Source organism: Polypterus senegalus, chromosome 15 (genome assembly GCF_016835505.1).
Source record: "Polypterus senegalus isolate Bchr_013 chromosome 15, ASM1683550v1, whole genome shotgun sequence".
Lineage (NCBI taxonomy): Eukaryota > Metazoa > Chordata > Cladistia > Polypteriformes > Polypteridae > Polypterus > Polypterus senegalus.
The window spans coordinates 118823196-118845283 of NC_053168.1; the positions used below are offsets into that span (position 1 = coordinate 118823196).

At 41.2% G+C, this 22088-nt stretch overlaps 1 protein-coding gene across 1 annotated transcript in view; it reads left to right on the top strand.

Annotated features, from left to right (window-relative positions):
• The first annotated feature begins 6080 nt into the window (after window positions 1–6080).
• LOC120515647 (NIPA-like protein 2) overlaps window positions 6081–22088 on the top strand; it is a 63270-nt gene continuing 47262 nt past the window's right edge. Inside the window, exon 1 of the mRNA XM_039736862.1 lies at window positions 6081–6412. Coding sequence (XP_039592796.1) covers window positions 6332–6412 — 81 coding nt within the window. The 5' untranslated portion in view covers window positions 6081–6331. The remainder of the gene's footprint in view (window positions 6413–22088) is intronic.

Here is a 22088-nt window from a genome sequence, read left to right on the forward strand (position 1 = left end):
AGGCAGGAACCAATCCTGGGCAGGGTGCCAACCCACCGCAGGACACACACAAACACACCCACACACCAAGCACACACTAGGGCCAATTTAGAATCGCCAATCCACCTAACCGGCATGTCTTTGGAATGTGGGAGGAAACCCACGCAGACACGGGGAGAACATGAAAACTCCACGCAGGGAGGACCCGGGAAGCAAACCCGGGTCTCCTAACTGCGAGGCAGCAGCGCTACCACTACACCACTGTGCCGCCCCCTTCTTTTTCTGCACACTATTGTGTTGTAAATTTCATTTTTAATTGATAATTTGCCATTACTGTCCGTCAATCTACACTCAATAACCCATAAAGACAAAGTGAAATATACTTTCAGAGAGATTTGCCAATTTATTAAAAATCCAAATCTGAAATCCCTCATTCATGTAAGTATTCAGACCCTTTGCTGTTGCTCTCCAAACTGTGGGCAGGTGTAACCCGTTTGTCTTAATTATCCTTTAAAAGTGTCCCGAATTTGACTGGAGTCCACCTGTGGCAAACTGAATTGACTGGACGCCAATAAGAAAGGCACACATCTGTGTATATGAGGTCCACAATTCACACTGCATGTCCAGACAAAAACCAAGCCAGTGAAGTCTAAGGAACTCTTGGTAGACCTTGTGACGATGTGGGTTCTGGCTCCACACTCCCATTGCTGTTGGAAGCACTTGAACCCAACACCGTCGATAATGTTACCGAGTGAGCTAGTCAGTGGAGGCAAATAAACAATTGAGCAAGGGGTGGTGCAAAAAGTGCAATAGTGCTTTTATTAAAACAGTCAACAAAATAAAGCAGTGTTCATAAAGTGCAGTTCTTCAATAAATAAATAATCCATTAAAAGAACACGTGGAGGTTAAAAATCAATAGAAAAAAACAATCCTTAAAAATGAGAGGTTAAATCTTCCTATGGAAGCAGTCTTAAAACACTAACAAATCCGGTGCTTTTCTGGTAGCGTCTCGCCTGCTAATCCCGGTTGGGCCAAGCAGCAGGAAAGACGCTCTTTGCAGCTGCCCTCTTCTAAACACACACACGAGACTGGAGACCTCCCGATCCCTGGCTCCGGTATGGCACTCATCCCAGTCCCGGAGAACTTGGTTTCCACCAACGGCCAGGTCGCCACGCTGGGGATCCCCACCACCAAGTCTCCCGCTTCCGCTGCCTTTCAATGGCCTCTCTGCGGCCAGTCGCCTTCCCTGGTCACTCCCGCTACCTGATCGCTCAGCGGGAGCGACATCAACACAAACGCCTGGGTGTCGGCCTAACACCCAGCTTCCACGCAGCTGTCCACGAGCGCTCGATCGCGCGCTCACCACACTCACGCACCGCCTGCTTCCTCTCCTGCTCCCGGTAACCTCCGTCCTCTCCTTTCCTTTCTCTCTCCACTTTTTTCCCCTTTAAAACCGACTCGCCTTCTTTTTAAAATGACGAGGGCCACAGCAGCTGCAGCATTAGCCACGGGACAATCATGAATGTGGGCAGTTCCTCACCTGTGCACTAGGTGAGAAACGCCCACACCCTACGGATCGTCCCGCGGCCCACTATGGCCCAACGTCCCCTCACTAAGCCGCGAGCACATCGATTACTTATTTAAAAATGGCCTTTACTCAACGAGCTGTGGACCCATAACACCACAGACCTCCGTGATCAAACTGTGACAAGGCATTGATCAGGATAAGCGTGTAAAACCATTACGGGTTCCCAGAAGCACAGTGGCCTCAATAGTTGTGAAATGGAAGCAGTTTGGATCCACCAGGACCCCTCCTGCAGTTGGCCATTAAATCAAATTAAGTAACTGGACAAGCAGGGAGTTGGTCAGGAAGGTGCCTAAGAATCCATTGGTCACTCTAATGGAGCTTTAGAAGTCCTTTGCTGGGGTGGGAGAATCTGTCACAAGGACAGCCATCTCAGCAGCGCTCCATCAATCAAGTATTTACGGTAGAGTGGCAGACTTCCACATGGAGTTTCCTAAATGGCATTTAAAGGACTCTGAAAGCCTGTGAAAAAAAAAAATTCTCTGATCTAATGTGACAAAAATGGAACTCTTTGGGTAGACTTTCAAGCACTGTGTTCACCAAAGACCAGTCTCTGCTCATACCTGACTAATACCACCTGTACAGTGAAGAATGGTGGTGGCAGCATCTTGCTATGTGGGTGCTTCTCAGCAGCAGGAACAGGGAGATTGGTCAGAATTTAGAGAAGTATGAGTGCAGCCAAACACCGAGAGGTTCTTGAAGAAAACCTGCTCCAGAGTGCACTCGACCACAGACTGGGGTGATGGCTCACCTTTAGCATGACAATGACTTGACGCATACAGCCGAGACAACACTGGAGTGGATTTAGGACAGTTCTGACTGACCGTGAGTGGCCCGGTCAAAGCTCAGACTTAAGCCCCACAGAACATCTGTGGAGACTCTTGAAGATGGCAGCTGACATTCCCTTTTATCCAATCTAATGGAGTTTGAGTGAACCTACTCAGAAGAATGTGATAAACTGTCCAAATCCATGTGTGAAAACTTGTTGAGACTTGAAACTAGAATTGTTGCTACAAAGTACTGAATTAAGGGTCTGCATATTTACTTGAATGAGAGATTTAAGGTTTTGATTTTTAATACATTTGCAAACCTATCTGAAAACATGTTTTCACTTTGTCCTTATGGGCAATTGAATACAGATCAACAGTGAAACATGGCAAATGTCTCCACTTAAAATTAAATCTACAGTGTGCAGAAATTGGAGGGGGTCTGATTATTTTCTGATTCCACTGAATATTATGGAGGTGCCCATGGTATGAAAATGGCATCTGGTGCTGCCACCTCTGCATGGCATCAAATCTCTTATCTTGTTCATGTGTAGCTCCCTGCTGGTAGAATGAGCTGACCACCTCCATCTGAACTGCTGTCTCCTTCACTGTGTTTAAGAAGACTGTCTTTAGCTGTGATTATCCTTCTAAGGTATAATGGTTTGGATACTAAGTTAGTTAAGAAAAGAGTAACTACTGTAGTCCTGTACTTTTCTCTTTGGTTTAGAGCTCCTCGCTTTTTATTTTTTGTAACTTTGTTCTGCAACACTTTAAACTGCTTTATGTCTCACAAGAGTTTTATTGCAGTGATATACAGAGTTGGACTTCATGGCGTGGGTTTTATCCTGACATGCAGTGTGAATCGTGATACCTTACACGCTAGCAGCGGCACCGGGATTTTATACAAGAGTGTGTCTAATGTTATTTTTATTATTGTTAAATATCCATTTATTTAAAAAAAAAATAGTCCAGTCATGCTGATATAAACAGAACACATCTAGTATGAATTTTACAAACGGTGCAGATTAACTGGCTCCGATCCCTTGGATGATAAGTACAAGATACCAGCCCACTGCAAGTCACAAATGCCGGAAGAACTTGCTTTATTATTTTTTAGCTGTTTAACAGCAAACAGTCCAATTACCGTTTTTTCCATTTCGTGTAACTTGGTCTTCACACCTGATGCGTACGTTTCCAGTCTCCTATGACACGAGTTAGTCTGTCCTCAATTAAATTATTACAAAAATGTCAAAATCGCTTCATTTGATATTCCGCAGCCTAGTCAGGTACTTCATGTGTTGTTATCAGTAAGCCGCAAAGCTGCGTGCATTAACCGGCTGGAACAGTTGAAAACTTTAATGCCGATGGAGCTGCTGGCTCGTGAATGTCAAACAGATCTGTGACTTGGCTCACCCTGTCACGGTTGTTGGCTGGGTGGTTGCATATTTCCCAGTACATTCGGTAGTAACGTTATGAACAAACCCTTCGCTAAAGTGATCACAGCTAGCTGCCGGGTCCACCTCCATAGTAACCGTAGTTAAGTTCATAGTTGATAGCCTCCTGTTAACGTCACCTGTGTAAAGCAGCTGTGATTGGTGACATTAGAAGTCAATTATGTTTGTTACACAGACGCACTGTAGACGCTCTCGACTCCAGACGCTATCCAGATGTGCTTACCGTTTTTTGAAGAGTTCGGTTAACTTTCCTAGTTGACACTGGCGAATTTTGTGTGTAGGTTTATAATCACGTATTATTTGAATAGAGAGATGTGTGTTAAAATGCATCATAGACTCATTTCCATTTAAGAAAAAAAGCTAAGAACAGGTTTTACGGGTAAAGTGCCTGCGTGGCCGTGACTCCTCTTCTTGGGCTATTTTTCTAAACGTTGCGCGTGATTTTGTAAAGACTAAAACATCTATTTGCATTTCCACAAAACTTTAGCCTGTGAAAGCCGCTTATTTTCTTTTAGTTTTAATGACAGTGAAAAGTCATACAACCTCCTTCATATAAAACATGTCACTTTCACAGATTGAAAGGCCATTGGTTGAATGAACAGTGACTTGTCACAGCTTCTGCTACGCGATTATCGATAATATTGGGTAATCGACCAATTACGCCTGAAAAACCACTTCGTCCAAAAATGAAAAACACACATGGGATATCTGCAGTACAGAAAGTATTTTCATTGCCACTCAACTACTTTTGGACCACGTTTTGTAAACATGTAGGAAAAATATAAACATATTTAAAAATAGAAAAAACAGCGTATTAAAGGTAAGGAAGGATACTCCAGATATAAAAAAAACTGATAGCTTTTATTCTTTGAGACAATACAAAGGTTAAAGCCCGCGACACAGCTGTTACGTGATTCTTTATTCTATTGCTGCATTTATAATAAACCATTAAACTATTAGGAACATTTATACATTTGATAGCATATTTTTTTAAAGGATGGGTGCCGTGTGGACAAAATGTGTTGATATGTGTCATATCTTCTGATGAGGAAAAAAGTCAAAGGTTGTGTCCACGCCGGGCATGAAGGAAGGTAAGAGACACAATGTCTCAATGATACACAAATGATGAAGACGCCGAGTCTCGTTGCTTGTTCGGCAAATAACATTTTAACATTTTTCCTTTGCAGATGCACACGGACAAAGCATTTCACTGGCTGTAATGTTTCTTTTTCAGTTGAAAAAAACAAACACAAGACACATAGCCAGGCAGTCTTTCGTTATATTTAACCGTTCATTATATGTACTCTTATGAGCTGTACCCTTGGACATTAGCAATTCGGGAGAAATACTCTCAACTTGTAACATCTGGGCCCGCCCATTTATGCAAATAACTGACCAATTGGCCAATCAGAGCAGTGACGTTCACGGATGTGTGCCGCTGGGGGTAGGAAGGTGTATTTAGGGGGCAATTTACTAGCTTGAAATGAACGATTCAGTATTGGGTTAGATTTTGTAGGAATGGGAGGGGTTTTTGCCTGTGATTGGGCCGTAAAGTGCCTGTCAAATCTGGTAACTCTGAAGGTACACTTCACTCGGGTTATCCGCCACACCTCCGCATTCTCGCAAGCCCGGCTGTTATAATATTATTTACTAAATACGTTTCTTGAAGTTATTGAATAAAACTAACAAGTGTCCATCTAAAATATAATAGTGTCTTATGTAGAACTATTTTCAGGGTCGTACTTCTGCAAATATTATAAGTGTTAGTTTGGTACGCTGGTGCCTGGAAGCAAAGGATTGACTTGGCAACATAATTACTGCACCCTCGCCCTTTACATCACCTAAATACTTCATTCATTTCCACTCTCGCTATTATCTTTTCTGGGCACCTGTTACTAAAAACTTTATTTAGTAGATTTAAGGAGTGTTATGCAAACAGGTAAAACTACTTAGTAGGGTTTTTTTTTTATTGTAATACAATTTCGTTTCCCACATTCAATCCTACACACGTATTCACTCTTACTTGACAACCTCTGCCATAGCAAGTCGGGTGAACAACATGCCTTTCACCTGTGACAAAAAAAACAGGATCTCCGAAGAAAGTCCAACGTGTAAACGTCAGATTCAAAACCCCCATCGAAAATAACGCCCGTGATCTTACTCGTCTGGGGGGGCAGCAGCACTTGGACCGCCGGCGTTCAGGGCGTTAAAGCGTTCCTTCGACTCCCTCACCCCACAAGCCCGACAGGTAGATGCTCGAGTTGACGCCGGGGTCACGCCCTTTTATATCACCTGCTGACACGACAACGCCCTCAAAGGCGGAAGTGAAGTTACTGGTTGCGGCGGCGCCCCGCGTGACCCGCTCCTCAAGAAATCGTTTCTCTTCCCAAGTGGCGGACACGCAGGGCTCGTGAAGACTTCTTCTTGTGGGTAGACGTTTTTCGTCCCCGCCTCCACGGCATGGCCAGTGTAGCCCATGTGATAAGGAGCAGACGCGCCACCCCGAGCTGAGCTGTCGTGCCCTGTGGGGCGAGTGCAGTGGGAAGATGGCGAATGACACTTTTCAATTTCTCTTTGCGCAAAGCGCGCCGGCAAACGCCACCAATTACTGGGACCAGACACTCAAGGTAAAACTATACGCTTTATTTTGAGTATAATATCAGGACAAGGGCGATGTCATGAGTTGATGGAAGGGGGGATTGTTAACGACGGAGCCAAGCGTGCCTGTCGCGCGTCCGGTGGTCTTCGGGCGGCAGTTGACAGGCTGAGATGAGCTCTGCTAGGTACCCGGCAAATGTATACGTGGCACCGGCAAGTGCTGTCATTTACTGCTGCTTTCCCTTCACACGTTGCTGCCCTGGTTCTGATGTTTGCCACTTGCCCGGCAGCCTTCAGGTTTTGGTTTAAATTCAGATCCAATCTTCTCAGGAAGAAACGTTTAGTTATCGCAGTTGCCACTGTGTATCTGTCAGGTATAAGCCTTCATAGTCTCCAGGGACTTCAGTTTTCTCCCACTGCCTAAAAACTGGTTGCTTGGGTTAGGTGTGTTTGTGAGTGTGTGTTGGCCCTGAGATGGACTGGCTGAGACTGACACAGAATAAGCTCTTAGGACTGAATGGTCTCTGCTCCTTTGCGAAATGTATTGAAGTTGCAGCTGCTACTGGCACCTACCTGCATTTCGCAGCCTTAAGATTTAATAGATGGATGGCCTCAGATGATTTGTGGTGGGGATTAAATTTGTTGAGAGGGCTAGGTTGGTTTGTTTTTTGTTTCCCCTCCAGTGTCTTGCACACGTCGCCACTGCATCAGATTCTCAGGTCTGTAGTTTGTTAAACTTTATTGTGGCCCTGCACAGTTTGTTGAAGTTGGGTTTTTGTCATCACTCTTTTGCTTATGACTTAAGGATTTTGTTCATTGTCACTTTTGGCCATTTGGTCTGTGAATCTTAACATTCTAGTTCTCTTGCTCCAGTCTGCACACTTCGTCTTTGTGCCCGTTGTTCCCCACTTGATTCTATACATTGGCTGTTTTCAGGGAGCACAATGTCACCAGTGTCAGTGATTTTTAGCTTTATGCCCGTTGTCAGTGGCACTCTTGCATTTAATTGTACATAGTTGCGTCCATTGTTCAGCTGTGAATATTCAATTGTACAAATCATTATTTTTTATTTTTTTCAGGATAGATTATTTCCTTTATAATCTTGTTTTAGTTACCTACTTCAAGTCAAGATTTTCTAGGCACGTGAGGTTTATTGTACATATTCAGTGATGCTGCTTTTTGGCTTCAGTTTTGGAAGGATTGTTACAACCGTGCAGGAGCATTTTAAAGATTGACTCCACATTGTGGAGTAATTGGTTTACAAAATGGGAGTGTGCAACAAAATTAACTCGTTATTCAGTTCAGTTCATTATTATTTTGTGCTCTTTACCTAGTCTAGGCTTGGCACACTGTAATGCAACATAATTACACTCTAATATGTTTAATAACATTTTCCTATATTCAGTCCGACAAGCTTCTCATCTGTTTGTAACAGGGCTGTGGAGTCGGAGTCGGAGACAATTTTGGGTACCTGGAGTCGGAGTCAGCAAAAAGTTAACTGACTCCGACTCCTACTAAATTTAAATGGGAATTAAAAAAGTAAGTTGAAATGTCCCAATTCACAAACAGTCATAATGAACTACTTCTCTGCTGTAAGAATAAAGCCCAATGCATGCAGTGCATAATGTTACCACAAAACGAACATGTCAAGTAACCATGAAGCACGCTTTTCATTGACTGTATGCGTCACTATATGGGATGTAATGCACAGGTAAGGTGCGGCACCGCTTTCCATTGTGTCGTGTTCCACTGTTACAGAGAACTGTGAACCTAGCCTAAAGCCCCCCATACATTTACAGATGCACTGCCGATTTTTCGGCCCTTCAACGAGTCATCACACGTCAAACGCCTGAAAAATCATCTGGTGTGTTCTCAGCTCCGTCGGCTCCCCTTCGCCATGCACTAGTGAAGGGGGCTGAAGGAGCCGAGAACACAGATCTCCCTACTTGTCTCCACCAGAGGCTCGTTCTGCTGATCAGCTGGCCGGTGAGGGACACGATGCACTAAACTTCCGGCTGGCTGACAGAGGAGACCACCACTGCAGCAGACAGAGGCATCACATTACTTTGGATGGGGGCGGTGGTCGAGATTTTCGGCAAGCTGGATCTGCCCGTCCATGTGGACACCCGCAATCAATTGTGTTTGTCTTTAATCTGGCATTATAGTAGAGTGTTGGCTTCCTAGCCAGTAGTTCTGTGGTGAAATGACATGTATGTTGCCTTCCTTTCCTTCAATGGATGTAGAAAATACATTAGCATAGTATATACATACAGAGGAGTCGGAGTTGGGGAGTCGGAAGATTTAGAAACTGAGGAGTCGGAGTCGGAGCATTTATCTACTGACTCCACAGCCCTGGTAATGCAACATAATTACACTCTAATATGTTTAATAACATTTTCCTATATTCAGTCCGACAAGCTTCTCATCTGTTTGTAAGGTCCAAAACACCTGCATTTCCTATTCCTTGTCACTGCATTACATGCACTGTACTTCAGAATGAGCTTTCATGTAGTTAGGATGTAGTGGGTTGGATGGTGGATGATGGATGGTTGACAGCTTTCATGCATATGCAGAGTTCACCTCTTATGATTAAAGACAAAGTTTCATTTTATTGAAGTGAGCCACTGGGCATGTCACATTTTGCCACTGGTTCACAGAAGTGTGCTGCCAGCTGCCTTTGACTTACTAAGAGTAGGTGACTGAAATCTGTGACTTAAAATCATTTGAAAAGTCATGAAATGTGACGTGGTTTTTACACAGATCTTCTGTTGATTCGTATTAACTGTACATTCTTCTGCAACTCCAGGGGTCTCTTTCTGTACAGTAGAACATTTGCTTGTGAATGTTGTGTCCTTTCTTAATACCATCAAAAAGAAAATCTGATGCAACACTTAATAATTCATCAGTGAAATATATTATTTTTTTGCATGTGACACTCTGTACTTCTAAGGTAGAACTCCCAGTCATCCCTAAGCTGGCTAAGAGATGTAATTCCATCCAGCTCTCCCTTACGTTTTCTTTTTTTGTCTAGTAAATGCTTGTTGAAGATGTCCACAGAGCATCCTTTCTGCCATTAACTATTTTATTAATAAGATGGTTTGTTAAATCTTATAACAAACATCAGTCAGCAACAGTTTTAATAGCGAATAATTGAAATAGCACTCTTACCGTAGTGGGACCTTTTATGCTAAATATCATCATGGTTTTATTTAGGAGCGGTATATAATATTAATCTATGCTGTGTATTTAATTGTTATTTTGATTATTGCCAGTTGTACAGTTATTGTCATTGTGGTTTTTGCATCCCATTGCATTGGTTAACATGTATTGAGTACTAGCTGTCCCCTACGGCTCAGTGAAAAAGGACAAACTTTAAAAATCAATAAAAATAAAATGTAATTCTGGCCAAGCGGAAGGTAAATACGCTCCAACATGAAACGTTAGCACTGCATCTGATCATGTTCAGCTCTGACGGGAGAGAAAAGCATGTGGCCGTGATATCTGTGGCAATCCGCAGCTACCCTCTAAAACACACGTAGCTCTGATCTCTCGCTCTCGCTCGCTCTCTCTGTCTAAAACGTCAAACATTACTCCTTAACAGTCTGTGGATGATAATGTCTGTTGAACAAACGGGTATTGCTAGCTAAGCGGAGGCAAAGTGCACTCCAACATGTGGCGAGAGGTAGACCGACTCGAGCGGAGGCTGCTGCGTGAGTGAGGAGAGCCCCATCACCATCCCCACAGCCGCTCTCTCGGATTTGCACAAATACATCGGTACCACAAGCAAGCTATGATACTTGGCGCGATGAGAGAAGTCGCACAATCAACCGGAATGTTCAGATAAATTATAGAGAAGGCCAGATCTAAATCTGTTAAGTACTTATCTCATGAAAGCAGAGTTTGAGTTTTCAACATGAGTGTCTAATATGGTTTCATTATTGTGAGCTTGTCTGTCTTTGTTTCCTAATACACATAAATAACTGAAATTGTTTAACTGTGCAATAAAAAAATATATCCAGGGACCTGTAGAATTATTGCTAAATGTCACTTGGCAAAAGTCTCATTCCCTTCATGAGTACTGTGAGGGTTATTGTCTGATATTATAGTCTCTGGTGTGTCATGTCTGTCAAATAAAGGGCTGTAGTTCTTTGTAAGTTGTCAAGCAAAATATTGCTGCTATAGTCGTCCCGGATGATGGTGATACCATCTGTATTATTTCAAATGAACAGATTTGCTAAAACGTGGAAACTGATGTGTATGTATATTCTTACACTATTGAGACAAGCAGTTCTTAAGTAAGGACTTCTTGTTGCAGCTGAACTGTATATGCTTTGCTGTGCGCATCAATGACTAAAACCGTCCGTTGTGGAGGAATCTGTTAGTTTAACTTGATACCAGTGTAGAAGACACTGGAAATAGAAACTATATAGACTTGCAGTAATGCAGATATAAGCAGTATTTCTACACTCTACCATTCTCTTTTAAAAAAAACTTTGTTCTTTAATGTCATGAAGCAATGTTAGAAAACTGATCAGTGAATCAGAATTTCAGATAATAAGGAGAATCTGTAATCAACAAGACCTGCTCATTTGTAAAATAAATAAATAAATTGTAATGTTCTTATGGAAAGTTCAGATTATGAATGTTGTAGGACTGTCTTGGTTGACACGTCTCTGCAACATCGCATGGACATCGGGGACAGTGCCTCTGGATTGGCAGACTGGGGTGGTGGTCCCCCTCTTTAAAAGGGGACCGGAGGGTGTGTTCCAACTGCAGAGGGTTCACACTCCTCAGCCTCCCTGGAAAAGTCTATTCGGGGGTTCTGGAGAGGAGGGTCTGTCGGATAGTTGAACCTCGGATTCAGGAGGAACAGTGTGGTTTTTGTCCTGGCCGCGGAACAGTGGACCAGCTCTACACCCTTGGCAGGGTCCTGGAGGGTGCATGGGAGTTTGCCCGACCGGTCTACGTGTGTTTTGTGGACTTGGAAAAGGAGTTCAGCCGTGTCCCTCGGGGAATCCTGTGGGGGGTGCTCCGAGAGTATGGGGTACCGGACCCCCAATAAGAGCTGTTCAGTCCCTGTACAACCGGTGTCAGAGGTTGGTCCGCATTGCTGGCAGTAAGTCGAACCCGTTTCCAGTGAGAGTTGGACTCTGCCAGGGCTGCCCTTTGTCACCGATTCTGTTCATAACTTTTATGGACAGAATTTCTAGGCGCAGCCAGGGTGTTGAGGGGGTCCAGTTTGGTAGACTCAGGATTGGGTCACTGCTTTTTGCAGATGATGTTGTCCTGTTTGCTTCATCAGGCCGTGATCTTCAGCTCTCTCTGGATCAGTTCGCAGCTGAGTGTGAAGCGGCTGGGATGAGAATCAGCACCTCCAAATCCGAGAGCATGGTCCTCAGCCGGAAAAGGGTGTAGGGCCCTCTCAGGGTTGGGGGAGAGATCCTGCCCCGAGTGGAGGAGTTCAAGTATCGCAGGGTCTTGTTCACGAGTGAGGGAAGAATGGATTGTGAGATTGACAGGCGGATCGGTGTGGCATCTGCGGTGATGTGGGCTCTGCATCGGTCTGTCGTGGTGAAAAAAGGAGCTGAGCCGTAAGGCAAAGCTCTCAATTTACCAGTCGATCAACGTTCATACCCTCACCTATGGTCATGAGCTATGGGTAGTGACCGAAAGAACGAGATCGCAAATACAAGCGGCTGCAATGAGTTTCCTCCGCAAGGTGTCTGGGCTTTCCCTTAAAGACAGGGTGAGGAGCTCAGAGTAGAGCCGCTGCTCGTCCACATCGAGAGGAGTCAGATGAGGTGGCTCTGGCATCTGATCAGGATGCCTCCTGGACGTCTCCCTGGTGAAGTGTTCTGTTTGGGGCACGTCTAACCGTGAGGAGTCCCCGGGGAAGACCCAGGACACGCTGGAGGGACTATGTCTCCTGGCTGACCTGGGAACGCCTTGGGATTCCACCGGAAGAGCTAGAAGAAGTGGCCGGGGAGAGGGAAGTCTGGGCATCTCTGCTCAAGCTCCTACCCCCGCGACCCGATCTTGGATAAGCGGAAGAGGATGGATGGATGGTTCAGATTATGAAGTTGATGATATAATACCAGCCAATGGTGATTCCTGCTGTACAACAGTAAGCGATTGTCATTTTGAATTGAAGGTAAGACTCTTGACCAATGAATGAGGGGGAGATTTTCCATTCAAAAAGACAATCCCATATGAGCTTACATTTCCTAATTATGAAATGAGCTGATTTTTCTGAAAGTACCTATTAAACAGTTTTGTCAAAAACTGCGTACATGTTGAGTGTAGAACTGGATAACTGACCTGGGGATTATGCAATATGAGTAACATCAGATCTTTTTTTTGTCTTTTTTCCATTGATGTTTCTCACATCATTCACCACAGCATGGGTCGTTATTAGCTTGACGTGACAATATATAAATTCCTAAATACCAGTGTCCTGAATTTTGCATGACATTTCATTTGAATATGAAAAATGTCCTCAAAATGCATAGTGGGACATCTTCCAGAGTAACATTGACTGTTAAAATGTACTTCCCAAATTTCAATACAGTTGCTTTCATAATAGTATTGTTTTTAAGATTTTAATCTTTATTAGTATCGTGAAAGAAAATTTTTAAAGAAGGTTGATTTGGGTTGGAGCCAGCTCGCTTTTCAATACAGGTTAACGTAGGTGTGTGACCCAAACAGTTGCAAGGGTGGATGGAAAGATCCACACTGCATAATTAATATCCTTATATAGTCAGACTTTCATTTACAGTTTACTTTAAGGCTTTATCTGCAATGATGCACTGGAAATACATGAAGCAAAGACTTATGAGATTAGTGAGTAAGAGCCAATGATTCATAAATAAATAGACATAAAAGATTTATAAACGCATCCTGAAAACATACCTCCGACTTGAATGATTTGACATGCATCTACTCTAAAGAAATGTATGTTCAAAAATCGAAACAATTTAGCAAATTTATGTTTTGTTATATCCTGTGAGCAGTAAGTTGCTGCCTCAGCAGTGTTAAATTACTTTCCATTTGACATGTAATTACCAACATTTATATTCTATGACATCCCTCATACGGCAAGTTCTCATCCTGTAATCTGATCAGTAGAATTAGGCTTGCCACTGTGATTTATGATGCATTTTAATTATCTGACATGCATCTTTGTACTTTTGTTTCCAGATGTATTCTTGTGTGCTTTACAAACATCCTATAATGGTGTAGTTTGTAAAAGATGCCATATAAATATAAAATGATAGTGCTGGCAAACAGAGCATTGCTTTATTTTTATGGTTAGGATTTAAAACTGCTAGGCTATTTGTTATAAGACAGAAAGAAAAATCTAAAATGAGAGGAAATCTAATGTTAATGTGTAACAGTATATGGGGAGCTATTAGTGCTGTGTATGAACTGACTGTTAGCTCGGTGGATAAAACAAAAGTTCTGGGGAAAATGTAAAATGTTGGAAAGAAACATATATTAAAGAAACACTCCACCCCAAAACTTTTTTTTCCTTTTATAATGTTACACCATGTAGTTTGTTTTGATGGACTAGGAAAATGTTTATCTCATGTTTTCATGAAGAATGTTGAGGGAAAAAGTTTCATACAATAAAAGTCAATAGTGATTAATTCTTTCATTGTTTAAATTGTTTTTTTTTTAATTACAGTAATATTGCTTCACTGTCATTTTATTCATAAATTTGAATTTTTATTCTGTAAAATAAGTAATACAGAATTATGCATTTTTGCTGATGTTTCTATTAACCGACAATTTTGGCACAATTTCTGACTTCCATACAAAATCTTATCCTGATTTTATAATTGCAGCTTTGTTACATCTAAATGGATTTACTGTTCTGATGGTGCATTTCAGATATGCCTGTGCGAGTACAGACTTATGTGCACTTGAAATTGTCTGTGTATATATGTATTTAGTTGGTTTTTTTTTTTTAACACCTATTATGTACGGATTATTGCTTTTTAAATGTAAATGTTTTTCTTGCTCCTTGTACTAAAGGCCATTGCTCCGAGTAAGCACCATATCTGTGATTTTTTTAAAAAGAAGACTGACGGTGATCAATTAGTGATGTTTGGAAGATAAATGATTGGCTGGTTGGTGACCACTGCAATAAACTATAACTTTTTAATTCTGAAATGGCTGTGCATTCAAATTCAGACATTTTACAAAGTTTCATAAAATGACTGTTAAGCATTCATCTAATACAGTTTATGCCAATGTTTATATTTATAAATCAGTTATATTTTCCTATTGCTGTCTTATACTTTAGTTTATAGTTATGTCTTATGAAATCTGACATTTTACCCAGGTTGAAGAGTAGCAGGTTACAACCCAGATTAGCCTGATTTCTCGTAGACATTTTTATTAAGACTACATACACGCTGCAGCTAAAAGTGACTACTGTGTATATATATATATATATATATATATATACTGTGTATATATATATATATATATATATATATATATATATATATATATATATACTGTATATATATATATATATATATATATATAGTGGTTCACAGGCTTTCCTCCCCCAGAATAAATACATATACGCTACTTTTGTCTTCCTTTATTTGATAGCCTGTTTAACATATAAAGTACAAATACGCTGTAGTTTATAGGTTGAAGTTTTACAGTTGACTGAAAGTTACAGAAAAATGCCCAAGTGAACAGTCTTCTGGAGAAATAACCTTGTCCTGCTGTATTACACGAATGTCTGATATAGATCTGTGGTGAAAGTATCACCCTCTGTGATGATGATGACTCCAAAATAACAATTCAAATGAACGCCTTACAAATGACGTAGAAAACATAAATCCTGAAAAGAATTCTAATCCTTGGTGCACTTATGAATTTGTCTTTCAGACAGCTGAATGAAGCGGTCTTGTGGTGCAGTGAGCCCATGGTTTATTGGGAGGTGGAGTCCTTTCTCTAGCACTGCCACAATACCTCCTTGCTTTTTGCTTTGACTATTATGCTTTATCAGTCTGTAATAAAACTACAGTGTCTGTTGGGCTCTGCCTGAAACAAACACTGAAAAAAAATTATTTCCAGCAAAAGAGAGCAAAGCTCCCATTTAACCACTTATTGCTTTATTGTACCAACACAACATCATCTTAACACTATAAAAGGTGTTGCCACTCCCTGCCATTTTAGGATCCCTACAGTTGTTGAGACCTGGACACACTGGAGCACAACAAATGGTGACCTTTTCAGCCCTGAGTTTATTTACATGGTAGACCTTGGTAACTTTCTACCTTCTGTACCTCAGCAGTCCTCTTTCACTGAAGTTTTCCTAGCAGAGTCTGATGTGGATATTGTCCTGCATAATTTTTAATATATGCCAACTATAAAATGATTTGTTTTGTGAAGTTGTTGTAGTTAGTCTGTCTCTGTCATAATTTTGAGGTTGTACTGAAAATTACTTTTCAACAGTGCATTTCCCAATATTGAACCTTTTTGTATTCGGGAAGATAACATTATCTCCTGTATTACTGGTGCACACTGTGCAGAATTTTAATTTAACCTTCTATTTTGTATAATAAGCTCCCAGTTAAAAGAGAGGTGCTAATAATAAAGTAGGCAGAAGCTAAATTTAAGCAAGTTTGATAATGGATGTGAGAGGTACACACTCTCAGTTGAATGGTTAGAGTTCACTAAAGCCTACCCATGTATACGTCACCAGCTGATCCAGGTTGCACTGGGGCACCACCAAGCACCTTCAGAATTAGTTATGATGTCACACATAGCTTTGCTAAAAACAAGGTTCACTGTAGGTAACTTTACCACCAAAAGGCAAAGGCTTTAGAAGGGCATTTATGGCAGGATGTGCAGTATGAGTGAACTTATTTGTAGCTGCCGTGAATTGATTATTGAAGGCAGGTGGAACACAATGTAGAAAGAATAAAGCAGATGATGGTACAATACATCTTGCCTGAAGGGCAACAGTAATGACTCCATCTATCCAAGGAAAACACTGAATACTAAGCGCAGTGGAAAAAATGGCTGCATGGTGATGGATGCAATTCAACGCAGCAAAATCTAGGAGCAGAAGTATTCTGAAAGAGAAGCTGTCGAAGAGCATCTCAAGCATTCGAGGGGCTGAAATTCCAAAAATTCCACAACAAAGAATACAATGTTTAGGAAAGAACTATGATAGCTCCTTGAAGGACAGTGACAACCTCAAAGAAGCAATGGCCCAATTACACATTTTGCTCAAGGCAATTGGTGACAACCAACTATTATGGAGGTTTAAGGTGTGGTGTTTTCAGTATGGCATCATACCCAGACTTCAGTCACCTTCTTTGTTGTATGATTTCCACATGACTAAAGCAGAAGCAATGGAAAGACTGAGCAGCAAGTTTGTGCAGAATTGGCTTTTCCCTCAACTTTCAGCCTGTACAGCAAGATCTCTAAGCTCTGCTTACCTGTTTCATTGGTGGTGGGGGAATTCAAAGCCACCAAGGCTAGAGCAGTCGACACGCTGCTTCTGTCAGAGGATGAGAAAGTCAGGCATGCCAAAAAGACCAATCAAGTGTGACAGGAAGTGGAAGCTACAGGAATTGGTGAGGGAAGCCAAAGTATACTGTAAACATCAGGAGATTGTTGGGATGGTTTGCCAAGATCAACTAAGACTTGGTAATTATAACACTAAGAAATAGAGCATGGCCAGTGCCAAAGGCAAGAGAAAACTAGTGGTGCAGAGGGTCAGAGAGGCAGCAGAAGAAGACTTAACACATAAGAGTGGTTGAGCTTGTATGTTGGGGCAGTTGGATGCACTGGGATCAGGCACTCGAGCAATCGTTAATCCTGGAAGGAACTATGGGGCACTGACCAGGGCAAGTTGGCCTTCAGTTTTCATGCTGTAGCTGACCTCTTGCTAACACCAAGCAACCTAAAGATATGGGGCAAAGAAGAAGGCCCTTCCTGCAGGCAGTGTGACGCCACTCTTTGTACCCTGAATCATATTTTGACTGGATGCTGCAAAGCACAGGGAAAAGGCTGATACAGGTGGAGGTATGACAGAGTTCTTACAGAGATCGCTAAATGGACAGATCTTCAGTAGGTCAAAGCCAACAAGCAACAGGTAGCACCACCTGAGATTATCCATTTTCAAAAGCAAGGATATAAGGTTCTGAAGGCAAGAGCTGCAGCAAACAACCCACACTACATCCTGCAACAGGTTTCTTCTTCAAGTTGCTCTACTCTTCCCAGTAAGAAACTTATTTTTTCCAGAAGAGTTGGCAGTAACCTCACTCCGACCAGACATGGTTCTTCTATTCAGGAGCCCAAAAACTATCATGGTCATTGAACTAACAGTACCCTAGAAGGATCGGCTAGCCATCTCCCATCAGTTCAAGAAGGCCAAGTACCAGGATTTGATCGATGAAGGATGACATGCAACCTTATTCTCCATTGAAGTCTCCTGCTGTGGCTTCCTGGCAACATCAGTGTGCTATTTCTTAGAGAAGATCGGTTTGGAACCTAAATCCTTGAAGAAAGTCACAGAGGAGATAGCCATGGCAGCTGAGACTGGCTCGAGATGGTTGTGGCTAATAAGAGCCCTCAGTTGGAACCGGTTTGTAAGCGAGGGTTAACTTAACCATTGTTGCCCCGTACAGGTTAAGAGGCGAAACACTTGTAACCCTGCTGAAGATGCACAAGGGTTCCCAAAAATGCATGTGCTCTGAATTTCCACCAGGGAATACCATCAAGAAGACTAACATGTGGTTCAGAATTTCAAGTAGCTCCTGCAGTTTCTGCTTGTAGATAAGCATTTTGATGCTTACTTCACCTGTGGAGTATTAGCATGTCTTGTCCTCCTAATGCAGAACTTGGCTTTTGTCATCTGCACCAAGAGAAAAATAAATTTCAGTCTTGGCCACAAGAGTATCAAAGTGTAGTACAAAGCAGTTTTTTTTTCCAGAAATTTTACTTTGCATAACAAGACTGTGTTGATCCAATTTTAAAATTGCTGCATTAAAAATGAAACGGTTTAAGGCATGGTTCCTCTTTGTACTATACTATTATACAATAGTACAACATGTGAAAATGTTTCTTTTTTTGTAGAACAGGCAAATACTTGTAACAAAAAAGACAATTCTCCCCTTTTTGGAGGTAAACAGCTTTCTAACTTTTATATTTTCACTTTTTGCCTTTATCCAAGTACTATTCAGATGTTCATCATCCTGCTGCTGCAGGCAAACTTTAAAACCTCTGTATAATAAAATTGTAAACTGCATGCTAACTTCAGAAAAAAAAAGACCAGAAAGTTACTAAACCAAGGTGATGTAACACTTAAGTTTTTAAAATGCTTTTGAACTTTTTACTTGGTGGTTTTTGCAAACATTTGTGGAAAAGAAAAAAGCAATACTTTGAGATAGTGTCAGGGATGCCAGGGGCAACGACCCGGCCGGGACGCCGTGAGGGACCGAATGTGGGTCTGCGCCCACCCTGGATCACGTGGGGGCTGCCATCCTGGTTGCTTTGGGGGCCACGAGTTGAGAGCATGGAAGCCCCACCCTGCAGGGGCTCGTGGTCACCACCAGGGGGCGCCCCAATGCCTTGGGGACCTGTTGCCTCAGCACTTCCGCCACACCAGGAAGTGTTGGGGGGAAGAATTAGAAGGATACCCGGAGAGCTGCTGAGAGGGCAGCCGGCACTTCCGCCACGCTGGGGAATGCCGGGAACCACCTGGAGCTCATCCGGGAGACTATAAAAGGGGCCGTCTCCTTTCATTCAGGGCTGGAGTCGGGTGGAAGAAGGACGAGGCAAGAGAGGAGAGTGGAGGCGGCCCGAGAAGAAGCCATTTGTGGCCAGGGGTTTGTGCACTTTTGGACTGCGTCTTAGTGACCATTAACTATTGTAAATAAAACGTGTGGTGGTGAAAAAACAACATGTCCGCCTGTCTGTGTCCGGGTCGGCTCCACAACAGCAATGCACTATTTTTACCAATGTCTTTACAAGTTACTGTAAACTAAAAGCTAGCCTGCTGCCATTTGTCATCAATCTTCTTTCAGTCTGGTTAAGCAATTGTACAGTTTATTAATTTGATAAAGTAGGTTACAGCCCTAGTCTGAGTGTAAAGTACAAATATATTTTTTGTTAATCCGATCAAAGACATTGAAGTGTAACAACAGCCAGCACAGTCAACTCTATATAATGCACTGTAATAAAAACTTAAGTTACTTTCAATACCCGAAAAAGGAAAAAGAATTACTCTGTCGTTGGTCAAACTGTATTTGCCATTGTTAAGTAATACAAGAAAATTCTTAAAATAACACATTTAGACAAACGTGTGTACTTTGAAAGATGTTAGAAAGACACGTTCTTACTGTAGTTGTCTTGAAATAAACTCTGTATATTCATAGTAAATTAAATCTGCAGCAGTTAACTGAAAAAAGTGTACATTGGATATGAAATCTATGCATTATTTTTTTCTTTCTAGTTTCTTCCCTATTTCAACATGAAGGTCAGATTTCCTTACTGCCAATATGAGCAACAGGTGTGGTTTGAAGGATTACATGGCCTATTTACTGCAAGGGGAAAACCCTCCACATACTGTAACGTGCATATAGACTCATTTACTTCAAGTGCTTGTTCTTTCTGTCTTGTCTGCCTGTCAGTAGCCTGGATTTTAAGATGTGTTATGATGATGTGGCTGCCCATGGATTGAATCATAGACTGATATCCTGTTTCCGTTTTTTTTTCTTTTTAGTATCTAAATGTAAGCAGTAATCTATGTCATATTTAAACAAGTGTATCAGTTGGCACCAATGTTACTGTGATTGTCTGCGTCATATCCATCTTGTGTTACCAATGGTATCACTTCATGCTGTCAGGAGCCCACATAATCCTTCTTATGAGCTTGCTAATAAACCTTTTTTTCTTATAAAGGCAAGCATTGGCTAGACATGGGTGCAAAATCTAGCATCACTTAAATACAACTATAGATTCTAGGCCTTAACAATGAAAATCACTCTAAAAAACTTACGAAAGCTTGTCATGGAATAATTATTAAAATACTTTAACAAAAAAATGCACTTCTGTTTTCTTAAAGAGCATAATCTAAACATGAAAATGCATATCCAAATAAATGCTTTAAGTGTATTTTACCTCATTGTTATTGGTTTTTTTTTTTCTCCTATTTAAATATTATTTGAGTGTCTTGCATCAGTTTTCCCCCATATTTGGAATTATCTTGCCTTGACATGATTAGTACCACATTGAAAATGGCAGTGAAGTGGTCGAAAGCTTTTTCTTGAAGGTCTCTGGCTTTGAACCTGATCGTTTGAACCAACCCCCCTACTTCCCCTCCACAATCGCCATCCATCTGTTTGAAAACCAAACCAGTATGACTGCAGTATAATCTGGGACTAAATCTTTATACACAAGGAAGGAACCAGCGCTGAATGGAATGGAATTGGTGCTAATTAGTTGTAGGCCAACAACAGCTGTTAGTGCAAACCGCTAATGTCCTTGACAAATGGCCAATCTAAGGTGCTTATGAACATGTCTGTCTTTGGGTTCTGCTTGGAAAAGTGTGCCTTTCAGAAAACCTACATAGACACATTGGAATGTATGATAAATTTGAATCCTTTATTCTGTTATGTTTTAGACCACCAACAAGCTTTTAGTGTATCCCTCATTTAGTTTTATGGCTTAATTAGATCATTATTTTTGCTCAAATCTTTGTTTTTCAATAGGTATCCCTTGTGTGTTACTTGCAAACTTTTGATGGCAAACCACAGATTCATACAAGCAAAGGCATGTTAACAGTTTGGCAATTCTGCCACAGCAATACTGAGAATGTTTCCCTGTGGACTGGAGCCAAGCTCCATGTGTCAAATTTAAATCCAATTAAAAGTTTGTTGTTTAGTTGTGCGAGTGTAGCATTTCACTTTGCTACTTGTTTTACTGTGGCATTTACAAATTAGGCAGTTGCAGTTACAGCATTTATATGTCAAGGCATATTTCAAAGTACATCTCCTTTAACTGAAAAGTATTGAAATAGAGAAGTTCTGTTTCATTGTTATGTACAGAATTCATTATTTTAAAAGTGAGCTAATCAAGATAGCACCCTTATACATTTGCTTAAAAACATTTAATTTCCTGTTTCATCCTTAAATCATATTACAGTATTGGTAAACAACCTCTTCATTGTCTAGGTTAATATAACAAGTGTAAAGTGATACTAATTGCTCATCTAATAGAAGGAAATGAAATGCCTTATATGATAATTAAGACCATTCGAAATTTTTTTTTTAATTTTCTAGATTGCAGGTGATTATTTTCTTTTTTTAATTCTCTTCTCAAGTTTTTTTTTTTTCAACAATGAAAAGGTCCTGTAAATATTTATTATCTTATTGTAAAATTGCCATTGTGACAGGATGCTTAAAGTTTATTATATACTTTAAGCAAGGATCATTTATAAATGTGACTGGACACCATCATTTCTCTTGTCAAGATGGAAAGGCTCTTTAGCAAATGAGTTTTCTGACCATTTCATGTTTAATAATGGGATTGTTCAAAATCGCGTGTGTGTGGTGTGTGTATTTATTATTTTTTTCTTCTTAAATCAGAACAGCAATGCAAAACAAACTTTCAAGGCAACACAACAATTTTACAAAGAAACCTTCATGCAGTTTCTTAAATCCTTGATAC